The sequence below is a fragment of the Chiloscyllium punctatum genome, chromosome 41, assembly GCF_047496795.1.
Source record: "Chiloscyllium punctatum isolate Juve2018m chromosome 41, sChiPun1.3, whole genome shotgun sequence".
Taxonomy (NCBI): domain Eukaryota; kingdom Metazoa; phylum Chordata; class Chondrichthyes; order Orectolobiformes; family Hemiscylliidae; genus Chiloscyllium; species Chiloscyllium punctatum.
In genome coordinates, this window is record NC_092779.1 from 25,380,935 (window position 1) to 25,394,103 (window position 13,169).

At 39.4% G+C, this 13,169-nt stretch overlaps 1 protein-coding gene across 3 annotated transcripts in view; it reads left to right on the forward strand.

The window, feature by feature from the left end:
• The window catches only part of cep72 (centrosomal protein 72), a 154,602-nt gene extending 145,899 nt beyond the window's left edge, over positions 1-8,703 (forward strand). For all 3 annotated transcript variants that reach the window (XM_072560567.1, XM_072560570.1, XM_072560571.1), the window contains one exon: positions 3,420-8,703. In XM_072560567.1, the coding sequence (XP_072416668.1) occupies positions 3,420-3,633 (214 nt within the window). In that variant the 3' untranslated portion in view covers positions 3,634-8,703. The remainder of the gene's footprint in view (positions 1-3,419) is intronic.
• Positions 8,704-13,169: the final 4,466 nt, after the last annotated feature.

Consider the following 13,169-nt stretch of genomic DNA (forward strand, 5'->3'; position numbering starts at 1 on the left):
TCTACAAGATGCACTGCAGCAATTCACAAAGGATCTTTGGAGTGTACCTTTCCAAGCCATTCCTAAGGGCAGCAGCTACCTGGGAACATCACCATCTGAAAGTTCCCTTCCAGCCAGTCAGGATATATCTATCAACCAATATTACAAAAACAGATGATCTGGACATTATCATATTGTGATTTGTGACCGCTTGTTTTCAGAAATTTGCTGCACAGTTTCAATTGCAACACAACAGTGACTACACTTCAAAAATATTCTTTGTAGAGAATGTTGGAGCATACTAAAGTCATGAAAAGCATTGTAGAAACAAACCGTTTCCTTCATCTGTATTTTACCAATGTGCCTGTTGGTCCTCCCTGCTCTGCCAAACTGGCATTATCTATTTATATCCCTTTTGATATTTTATAATCCCCTCTCTCCAAACCCCTCTAAATCTGCTCTTTTTTGTCGTCTTAAATCTTGGTTAATTTTCAGGCACTCAGCCAGGAATTAATAGTAATAAGTGCAAACTTTGAACAAAGCATATGTTGCCAAGGTAAATATAATAAAACTTCTCCAATCATTGCCCTGTGCTGAATTTAAAAGTACAGTTCTCGAAATAGTTAACCTTGCCTTAACCAAGCAGAAAGAAAGTGAAACCTTGAGTAAAAGGAGTCACACAAGTGCAGTCTATGTCTCCATTTAAACTGTGTTTTCTGGGAAATCCCATTGCACTTTCAAAGAAGATAAAGGGAGTTCTCCCCAATGTCCCTGGCGAATATTTGTCCCATAATCAAGTGCCACCTGTTTCAGAGGTGTGTAATAACATTTCTGAACAGATTGATCAGAAAAATAGAGAAGCAGGGGAGTTGACATTTCTGGTCTGAACCTTTCATCAGGACTGATGAAAGGTCCAGACCTGAAGCATCGATGCTGCTTGACGTGCTGTGCTTTTTCCAGCTCCACATTTTATCAATTCTGACTTTCCAGCATCTGCGGTCCTCACCCTCCAACCTTGAAACCCAGATCTCCTGGCTCAGAGGTAAGGACACTACCACTGTACCACAAGAGCACTTCTCAATCCAATTCTTTTTGTATTTTCTAACCAACCTGTTCAGAGATGTCATTACATACCTCTGGAGCAAGTAGGACTTGAACCTAGGCCTCCCAGACCAGTGATAGGGTCACTACCACTGTACCACATAAGCCCTTCTTAGCCCAACTCTTAAATAGACCATCTAATTATTATCAGATGTTTATAAACTCGTACACAGATTAGCTGCTGTGTTTACTATGTTATAGCAGTGGCAACTACAAAAACATAGCTCATTGGCTGTGAAGTGTTTTGAACATTTTAAGGTTGTTAAAAGTGCATTGTAAATGCAAGCCTTTCTATTTGTTCCAAGACCTTTACTCACAATTGGCTACTCAATGAGCAGTGATAATTACACACATATCTGTTCCACAAAAGATGATATCACCTAAGTGGATTATTACATCTATCAAAAAATCGCTCAAAGGAATACAGTTGGGATCGATGTGAATAAACAGTCAGTGATCTGGTGCATATACTACAACTATAATGGTGGTAATTGTATTGAGTTTTTGATTGTATGCGTGTTATAAAGGTTACTTGACCCCTCCATTAGTGTAGAATCTATAAGTACAACTTAGAAAGAGAAGCTCCTCCCAAAAATCAACAAGATCTAGCACAATGCTTCCAAGGCCCTGCACCCTTCCCCCCCCCACCAAACCCATCCACACCATATCCCATATATCCTTTTCGCTCCAACTCAAGACATCATCTACCTACTTCCTCGCACCACACCTGCGCTGATGTCCACTCCAAAGTTCCTTCCCTGGTAGCACATGTTACAGTACCTTCCACATCACCACCTCCCTCCTAATGCTAGCAACCACTTGCACAATACAGGTCACTGTGCTATAACATGCATTTCATTAATGCGATTGACGAATTGGGGACACTGTTCCTAAAGCACGATTTTTCTATAACGTGGGGTTGTGCAAGAATGCAATCATCACGTTATGGAAGAGTTACCTGCATTTTAACTCCTGTCTTTAACCAATCCAGATGCAAAAGTACCTGTCCAACAGCAGAGTCAGGATATTGGGAGGGATGTAGATGGAGGAGGAAACTGAGAAGACAGTTCAGAAAGAATGAATTGCTGAGTCAGCGAGTGAGAGAGAAAGAAGAAAAAATGGAAAACAAGCAGAAAGAAATAGAAAAGCAATGAAGGGAAGGAAGGCTAGAAACAAGATTAAAAATATATACTTTACTGTGCTGAAATTGACTAGTATATTGCATAAACAGAAATGTAATTTCTCTCACAGCAGTCCCTTGGTGCCAGGGACCCAGATTCGATTCTAGCCTCAGGCGACTATGTGGAGTTTGCACATTCTCCCCAACTTTGCATGGGTGTCCTCCAGGTGGTCCAGTTTCCTCCCACAGTTCAAAGATGTGCAGGTTAGGTGAATTGGCCGTGCTAAATTGCCCATAGTGTCCAGGAATGTGCAGGCTAGCTGGGTTAGCCATGGGAAATGCAGGGTTACAAGGATAGGGTGTGGGAATGGGTCTGGGTGGGATGCTGTTCAGTGGGCTGAATGGTCTGTTTCTACGCAGTACGGATTCTATTCTATGTAAATGGATGGGGAAACTCAGCAGATCTGGCAGCATCTGTTTAAGGGGAAGTAGAGTTAATGTTTTGAGAACTACATTCACAGAAATTTGTTTTATTTTAGTATATTACGTCATTTATGTTTATCCTAAATGCTGAAGAGCATTACTCAGTACAAGTAATGAAGTAAATTGCATCAATGTTAGCTAGTGATAAATATGTAAATTGCATTGAATGAACATTGAAGGTCTCATCAGCAATATAGTTAATCAGATTGGGTAGAATAAGGTATATCAAGGCTTGTATAGAACAAGGTGCACTGCACTATTATCTACAATGTGAGGAAAAAGTCAAGAGACTTGGTAAAATTTTGTACATGATCTTGCATTGCTAGGAATTCACTGGTATCAAGATTGCATAATGTGGGTTATACAGCGTTATAAAAAATCTGTTATTGTTTAGCTGTCTCCCAGCAACCTTTCATAATATTAGCACACAGTCACACTGTAAATGGTACTGTGAAGTAGTGTCCTACACATTCTTTGTTTTAATCTCCCACAGCCAACTTTTCAGTTCGAGTTTTTTTGAGTCATGAATTCTGCTTGATAATTGTGGATGTGTGTTTAGTACCTTGGCGTTGATCATTAGCCCAATTGTTTTTGAAAATTGATAACTAATATGAATATGTATGTTAAAATAATGCTACACTATGGTATTTGCAACCCTCAGACTATTGATAGCAGAGACATGATTTTTTTAAAAATTCAAGTAAAGCCAAGGCATCAATTGCTGTCTTAATTGCAGGGTGCTGGTTTGCACAAATGAACACTTGTTGACAGAGCTGAATGAAGCACGATCGAGACACAAAGCAGAAGTGGGCCAATTACATTGGAGCTACATTCAACTCAAAAAAACCATGGAGCCATCTCCCTGCAGTGTGACTGCTTCAACATCTGACTGCATGCCATTGGGCAGAGAGATTAAAAGCCAGATGGAATTAGAGCATCAAAAACGCTGAAGGAAATTCCCCAGAAAAACTGAATTGTCTTAAAAGAAGCAAATGACAAAAAGCCTGTGTGATTTCATGCTGTTTATTGAAAGCACCACTCTTTCTATCAATACAAGACCTACTGATGTCAAAATTGTCTGCTGTCTATGTACAAGCGATAGTAATTTAACAATAACCAATTTAATATCATTTTGGTCTGGTTCAGAATTTTGCAATATCTCATTATTTGGCTAGTTGTCCCCTCCACTTGGCTCCAAATGCCCTGAAGGTTGAAAGTAGTCCTCCAGAAACCAGTTACATGTTTGATTGCTTAAAATTTATTTTTACTTGTCTCTCCCTGAATAAGCAAGTGTGGAACCTCTCAGTCTGGGCTTCTAATGGTTCACTAAACAAACAAATGCTTTGAAATCATGCCATGTAACTTTCTCTGTATTTGGTTTCCCTCTACATGCGATCCTGCTTTGCTTTCATTCTATGCAGCCTGCACACTTGAATCTAGAGTTAGGAGATTAACCTATGGTATAGCATAAAACCCTTGTTCGAAGAAACCTCTGCTTTTATGAAGGTCACTGAACATTTTAAAAATAGATCAGCATTAAGAATTTACTACTAATGTTGCAGAATATGAAAGAACAATTCTATCGAATTGCAAGATAAATATTTATATTTTACAATTATTTCGATGTGCATGTGAGTATTCACATGGGTTAAAATAGGTTGTTGGTTTGCAGAAATGAGCTGAAAGCTTCTTCCTAAATTCTTATTCAAATAAAAATTCCACTGATTTATTCAATTATGCATCTGTGTAGAGAGAGGCATTTTTAAGAGAAGTGTGGAAGCATAAAGATTTGTGTTAATATTAACAGGCGGATGGAACAGGCAGTTTGAGAATTTTTTGACATGCATTCTAACTATAAAACAGAAGCTACTATTCTTGTATTTTTGAAATGTAAACTAATTTATTTAATATTTTCATTTCCTCTTCCATGGATCATCCACAGCCAATGACAGATGCCTCCGCCTCTGGTTCCACACTTTTGTCAGAACCACGCAAAACATAACCACTGAGGTTAAGCAAATTCCCTTTCTATAGCAACATCCTAGCTAACTCAGTTAATCTTCCTATGAGCAATCCTACTACTCTTATAATACTCCTGCAGCAGTTTCTAGCGAACACATTGCCTTCCTAAAGGAGTTCTGTAGCCAACTCTCATTACTCTTCTCCTCGACTCCGATGTATTTACAGTAGGAGTTTCTAATTAACTCTTTGTTCTGCCTTTCTCCGTTGTCTGCTCCACTGTTTAATAGTGAGACTGCTTATCTCGCAACCAGTACTGGATGAACACAAATTTTCTCTAATTAAATATTTGGAAGACTGAAGCCATAGCTTTAGGTTCCCCATCCAAACTCTGTTCATCTATGAAACCCATCGTTCTCCCTGGAAAATATAAGTTTAAGCCATTCTGATCCCAACCTTGGTGTCACATTTGTCCCAGAGATGAGCTTCTGAAGATACATTTACACTGTTGCTAAAACTGCTTATTTCCACCTCCGTAACATAGGTCAATGATCCCTGTCTCAGTTCATCTGCAACTAAAACCCTCATTTGTGCTATTATTACCTCTAGACTTGGTTATTCCAACACGTCCTGGCAGGTAGCCTTCATCTACCCTATGTAAGCACGAAGTCATCCAAAAGTTTGATGTTCTTGACAACCCTCACCAAGTCCCATTCACCTGTCACCCCTGTGGTTGCTACTTATCAATTGGATCCTGTTTAAGCAATGTTTTGCTGTTAAAATTCTGAACTTTGTTTTAAATCCTGCAGAATCTCATTGCTCGTATTCTGTAGCCTCCTCCAGTCCCACAACTCTTTGCTAATTGATTCTGGCTTCTTGAGCATCCTTGATGTTAATTGCTCCACAGTTGGATGCAGTGCCTTCAGCCCCAAGCCCTGGAATTCCCTCCTTACATCTTTTCTGCCTTTCTAATCCCATTCCTCCTTTAAAATGCTTCTTAAAACCCACCTCTTAGAACAAGCTTTTGAACATCTATTCCCAATATTTTATGTGGCCGAGTTTATAACACTCTTGTGAAGTTACTTGAGATGTTTTGTTACATTTAAGGCACTTTATTTGTTATTCTTGTAGGAAATTCTAACTAATTCATCGCCTTTTAAAATTTTCTAGCTCACTCTCAGCACCTTTCCACATGAGCCACTAGCTAACTTTCAACATTCCTATTAAAGCTTATGGCTAAATGTCATCACCATGACAGAAAGCCCAAAGGTCAGGGGACAATTAAGGAATAGAACTGGCAGCCCACAAATTGTGTTCGGCTGACACTGCTGCTTTATTTCCTTCCTTTCTGCAAGCAAATAAGCAGATTGATGTGTGGGAGATCGTAGGAGTGATAGCAAAGAATGATGTGCCACAGCTGTCGTTTGTTGCCATGGTTTATGCACATCAAATTCCACCTCTGTAATTACTGTAGATTGTGTGGACAGAGGACATGGACTGCTTAAGAGATAGTGAGGGACGAAGAACTGGTCTCCTGTTTTTATCCAATTCGCAATGACTAATTACAGCGTACCTTCAACTTACTAATTTCAGACATGGGTTGGATGTAGAGAACAGGGAGGAATGCAGTACAAGTTTGCAAGAAAAAGAAATCCCTGGTCAGCAAGTTAAAAATCACACCATTGCCATGCATGTATTTTTCCCAACAAAGTATCTGCCGAACCACCTCCACTCACTTCCATCCCAGCCTCTGCTTTTCATTTGATGGCACATAACATTTCTAGCGAAAACCAGCCCTTATTCTGAAACTTTTCTCTGCTTAGTTGAGTCCAGCACTCAACTACCCAGTGGTATTTAAAAGGAATACCATAAAACAATTCCCAAAATACAAACCAGTTGTTGTTATTCTCATGTAAGTGTCGTCCCAAAGTGAAACATATTAATTTGTATATATCATTGTGGAAAATTTTCTGAGAGTCAGTACACATGTTGGGGTGAGTGACAATAATCTAGTTATTGCGGAAGAATGTGTTTAAAACTATGTCAAGTCGTTTGGATCCTGATCTAATGTTACAGATAAACCATATTTGTCTTCTACTTGTCCCAGGTGTTCCATGTCAAGTTCTGGATTAGATACAATTTTGGTAAATTGAGAAACGGCTCAATATTTTTTCAACAAGTTTCCACCTGGCCTAAGGACTTTGGAAGTAGCTGCTTTATATTTGTTTATTTAATGAATGTTTCTATTGATTCATTTGTCATCAGTGTGGCATGGTGGCTCAGTGGTTAGCACTGCTGCCTCACAGCGCCAGAGACCCGGGTTCAATTCTAGCCTCAGGCAACTGTCCGTGTGGAGTTTGCACATTCTCCCCGTGTCTGCATGGGTTTCCTCCGGGTGCTCCGGTTTCCTCCCACAGTCCAAAGATGTGCAGGTTAGATGAATTGGTCATGCTAAATTGCCCGTAGAGTTAGGTGCATTAGTCAGGGGTAAATAGGGGGAATGGGTCTGGGTGGGTTATTCTCTGGAGAGTCGGTGTGGACTAGTTGGACTTAAGGGCCTGTTTCCACACTGTAGGTAATCTAATAACGTAAGAGTATTGCTGTGGGGTTTGTATTGGGGTGAAGGATCTGTGATGTTTGCATTTCAGTATGATGAAAATAATTTCATTTGTGCATAGAAAATCTGTGGGAGAGCAGATTCCAGTTTCAAGGAATTTGCCAGTAGTCTCAGACCCTCTTTTATAAGTATGGAATTTTAATGTGTTGAATCAGATTAACCGTTTATATCCCAGGGTAAAACGCCAATGACTTGGCCACTGTCTATACAAATTCAGAAATCTTCCCAACATTAGACTATTTTAATAAATAGTGTACTGCTACTACTTGTTGGGCAAATACAGTGTTTAAAATTATTTGTTTCATAATTTTACACGTTTGCCTTTTGAGGAAAGCAACACTGGGCAAGTGTTGAAAAGGTTAGCAGGCTGATGAGCAATCACTGAATCTCATGGTGAGTCTATCTTTAGTCAACCAGTCCTGGATATAGATCTTTGAACCTGGAGTTTCTAGACTAGAATTAGGGACACCATCAGCTGAGCCACAATACCAAAAACAACCCCATGTAACTGGTGCACCTAGTGACAATAAATTACTATAACTATTAATGACTACTACCTGCCCTAGTTTTCTTTTAAAAGTTGTCTTGAAACTGGAACTGCTTTGAAATTGTTATATGTAAAGTTCCAGGAATTTCAGTTGTAATTGTTTAGTAGCACCGATGTTTATTGTTGAAAAAGTTCACAATTTGTCAAGGTTTTTTTGTCTTGCACTTAGGAGCATAACTCACAAGAGTACAACTTCAAATATATACTGCATGAGAGGAGAAAGCTGATTGGTTGCCAGGTGGGTTCTAATTGTTTGAGCCATTGGCATTAAGGATGCATCAATCAATGATGATTTACAATTAGCGTCATCATAGTTTGAATTTTAAACCAGGCGTTTGAGTTGGATTGGTTAAGCATTGCCCTGTGATATAATCTACGAATGACTCACCTAGATGATTTGTGAAATCAATTTGAAACTTTGTTTTAAATCCCATTTTGAAGAACTTCGGTGCCCTGAAGTCCCATTCCGAATTGATTTATCCCATCAGGGTTAGATTACTACATGTATGTTCATGGCTCCTTATGCCTTCACCAGGAAAGCTTCATTTTTTGAAATAACTGGGCAAATTGATGAGCATTGTCTCTGTCCTCAGCACAAGAGCAACAAATTTGGAAAACTGGCTATTTTGGCATTTAGCTGCTTCAATGTAGGCATAACTCGAATGTCTGTCCTGATCTTGGATCCATTAGAACTTCTTGATGCTTCCAGGGGAAAATGCGACAATTAATGTAATTACATGTTTGTATTTCAGAGAGCCACATAACTGTGGATGAATACAGAGGGTAAATCTTTTTAAGTATTCACAATTTGTTTCATTTTTATAATAAAAGCAGAAATAATTAATTGCTATTTATATTTATAGACATCCATTTTGCAAGTTTATGAATACTGTTTTGACTGAGATATGTATGTTTTTATAAACTAAATTAAATGTTGTTATGAAATTGTATTTATGATATTGAGTGCCTGATTCATCCGAAAGTCATCCATTGACACCTCTGAGTCAAAACCAAGTGGAAAGATTGAGCTGCTGCATTAACGGAGCACATATTTTGACTGGCCAAGCTGTATTACAACGGAACACCACAGTCTCCACCTCCAGGCTTCAATGTAGCTATGAGCCACTGTTAGGTTTTAAAGTTATTCTATCCCTTTCACAGCTTTCCCCACTCCAAACATCTGTAAGCTCTGCCTGTGCTGCCCCTCAGTTAGATTCTGAAATGCAAATAAGATTTTGACTTAGGATAAAAGCATTGTCCTTTCAGGAAAGATTGGGTAAATTAAATATATTGCCTAGAATTTAGACGAATGACGGTGATCTCCTTCAAAAATAGGGTAGATGCTGATGGTGGAATCCAAAACAAAGAATTTTGCCATCAAGGCAGGAACGTCAAGTGAGTAAAAAGCTCTGACTTGGTGGATCGATCTCCATTGAAACTGCGTTCATGATTTTCACTCCAGAGCATAGAAAAAAACCACAGAGGCAAGCAAATGTCAAAGGGGCCCAGTTAGAAAGTCTGCTGCCTTCTCTGAGGCTTAGCCTTGTAAGTGTAAAATGCTGTTGGGCTCTCTGATCACCATCCTGCCCTAATGCAACCTTACTCTCCTCATTTGACTTTCATAGCCACTCACTCAGCACTCATTATGGACAGACCTCTGTGTCCATGTAAAGCTGGAAAAAACAAATGTAGTAGATTTTTGGATGCTGATGGAATCAAGGGATATATGTATTGTAGGGGGAGGTGAAGCTGAGGTTGATCAGTCAGATTATTGATAAATATTAGAGATGACTTGATTGGTCAATAGACTTATTATTTCTTTTGACTTTGTTCTTAAATTGAGATGATGTGGTGAGAAAAGCCTTTGAACACAATCACAATCTTTGTGCAGCCGATATTGGAAACCTCGCACAATGCAAACACAAATGTTGACCCTAGCTCATCGGCAACATGCATTTAGACAGTCATTTTAACATTGTATAGTACCTCAAGGAATTTTACTGGCGTGTCATCAAACATAATAACAGCAAGCTACAAAAGCAAAATTAAGACAGGTGATCGGTAGCTTTGACCAAAAGGTGGGTTTACAGAGATATTGTGAGGAGACGAGGGACTGGTTTAGTAAAACAATTTGAAAGCTTAAGACCTAAATGGCTGAAGGTAATGGCTTATCCAGTGAAGGGATAAAGATGATCAGGATTGCATGATAGATATTAAAAATGGGAAGAACACGGAACTGAATCTTCACAGCACGTGCATGGCATGGGCAGTGGAGAGAAAGTTGGGAGAATATGGTGAGAATTGAAAAATTAAATGCTCAACATCAAAAGAAAAAGGTTTGCTTATCCTCGTAAAATTTCACTGACTAGATGCGAATCTCAATTATATGAGCAGTGAAGGGTGTATTTGTATGTATTACCATCTCATTAGTACCCAATCTTAGCTCATTTAAATACAGTTTGTTATTCTCCCAGGTACCATTGAGAAATTAGATAGTGCTTACTCCCAATTTGAGAAGTAGAATAGAGGCTACAGCTCTCCAGGTCTTTTCAGACCCTCCATATTAGCCATCTTCTTAGGTCTTGAACAGCAACTACATATGCCCTCTTTTTACAGAGGTTGGCATTGGTAAATGATCAGTCTCCCCACATCATACCACAATTTGGGCTAACATAATAATGGTCAACCCTATGTTTCTTTGGGTGTTTGCAGTCTATCTGCTTTCCTTGCCTTTGAACATATTACTTCATTCAGTATCTACAGGTTTACAGTATTCTGTCTTGCTTTGTCTTTTAGTGCCAACAAAAAGCCAAGCAGTGTGGCCTGCTTGCCAGCATTGGACAGTCAAGGGAGTAGATGTGTTGTTATTCTGAAGGAGCACTGGACTCTTAACATTAACTGTTTTCTCTCAATAGATACTGCCAGACCTGCAATTTGTTTTTGTTTCATATTTCCAGCCGTCACTGTTCTTTGTTTTTTATGATGTTCTTGTTCAGTGCAGGATTACATCAATGTCACATCTGCTGGATGTTTCAGCAGCTTCCTCAGCAAACACGTTCCATGTTTTCACCCAACTGGCCACGTCTAAAGGTATACAGGGTGTAGTTTTTAATCTGGTCAAGATTAACAAGTCAAGGATATATCATAGTCAGGCCACGGGTGCCTGGCGAATTCCCAATTCTCAAAACACATTCCAAAAAATCTCATTGACTGTACAAGGTTGCCCTGACTGTAGAATTTGGACAGATGGCTCTGGGTGGTGTTTGTGGTTGAAGGACCTAGACATGCTCAGTGTGTCCTGGCCAGATGCAGGCTTGCCCTCCTTGGCTGTATCTTAAACAGGGTCAGTGCTCACTGTCAGGGTGGAGGTGGAGGAGCTGGGCATTATGGGAGAGTCCTGAGTGGAGACTTCTGGGAGGCCATGTGTGTGGTTCCTCTCTCTTCTGGCTATCTTGCAGGCACCACCCTGTCTCCTTGAGAGGAAAGGACATCTGGAGTAAGGTCAATATCCTTCATTCCCCGGTTGCCTTGCTCCATAGCACAAAAGTTTAAAGCAATGGAGTGAACGTCCACATGCAGCTCTGACAGTCACTGGGCTTTATGCTGGATGTGGCTTTCCATGGCAACTGTCAATGTATCCATTACTGACACCAGCCAGATGCACACATGCCAAGCCAGTATGGTACTGATAATGTGGACTACTCCAACCCTTGATCAAGTTTACAAAGTGCCTCAGATAAACCTGCTCGCCTTACCTGTGTCTATTTATGCATTGGTATTCATGGCCAACACCATAGGGTCTTCTTCTGGCTAGGACTGAGTAAGTACTTAGTCTTCACAGTCCTCTAAGTGCTGGCAATCTGGGCATTTCTTCCTCAGTCAGCTGGGGAGGTGTTTCAATGATATGCTCACGAGTGTACTCTAGCTAAAGTACTCACTGAGATTCAAGTAACTGAAGGGTACAGGAGCCACAGTTTCCTCTGAGGGGTCTCTGTCTTTCTCAGAGGTGGAGGAGGAACTGATACCTGGGAGGGGCTGTTCTCTTGCCGCCACCACTGTGTTGCCTGCAAAGAGGGAATGTGTTGAGCAAATAAGGATGACTGCTTCAGTGCAGAGCAGTGCAGCACAACACAATTAGTCCTTGTTGCTAGGACTTGGAGGCTTTGGCACCACCATTATAACAGAACTACTGTATCACAAGACCCCCAATTACAATTATAGACAGAGTTTTAAAGAGACAATCTAAACCACTATTCCTGACTAATTGTAAGACACATTTCAGGTATAAATACGTTTTTACTAAACTTATCACAGCACTAAAGAAACAATACTTCAGAAGAGCAGTGATTTTCTTTAGTCGATCCACTTCAGGACATTAGATCATGTCACTGGTTGGCTGACATTCTCCTTCTGGCTTTAGTCTTTCTTCTTGTCGACAAACCATGAAGAATCATTGCCAATACTTGCTAGGCACTATCCCCATGTGCATGATCAGTGACAACCTGAACTCTATTGGCTTGCTAGTACATGGTCAGCACATGATCAGCCTCAGACTGGCTTAACAGTACGTTTCCAATTCCTGATTGGTTTCTTTAAATATATTGGTCATCTCAGTGACATCGCTTTCTACTGGCTCTGAATTCATTTCTTAAAATCTCCAGCACTTTTTCAATTCATCCCTTTTGTGACAGCCTGTCACTCTTAACTTACTAACTCCATAGAACTTCATCTAGATGTGGCAGCAATAAAGGTAATTTAGGTGTCACTCCTTAGTGATTTAACATTGATTTAACATTTTCCCAAGTAATACTGCATTCAGGAAATTCCAAAATAAGTGAACTGTGTGACTACAGAACAATTATTAACATCTAAAGCAAATTAAGGCTCAAAATAACCACATAAGACAACTATATGTAGGCCTGTTAAATACTTTGTTACGAAATAAAACTATATTAAAATATAGCTGTGTCTCAAGTAAAATTTGGCTCTACTTCACAAACATCTGTTCGTTTGCCCTTAAATTAGTAAATCATAACCTACATCTCTTCAGTACAATGTTTATGTTAATGTATGCCATTAAACATTAATAAAATTGTGCACCAAATATCTTATTGTTAGTCAGGGTCATATGGCATTGTTCCTTCTAGAAAGTGTTTCACAACTAACCACAATTAAAGAGAGTTTAATTTAATTCTATACTTACTTAATCAAGTCAAAATTATTAATTTTTTGGAAAATAATTCAATCTTACAAGATTATTCAATTTTTCCTCCTGGCTAGAATTATTCTGTTCTCTCAATGTCTTCATAAATTTTCTCTACAACTTCTCTGGTGTGATCACATCTTGCAATGTGGTGAACAGA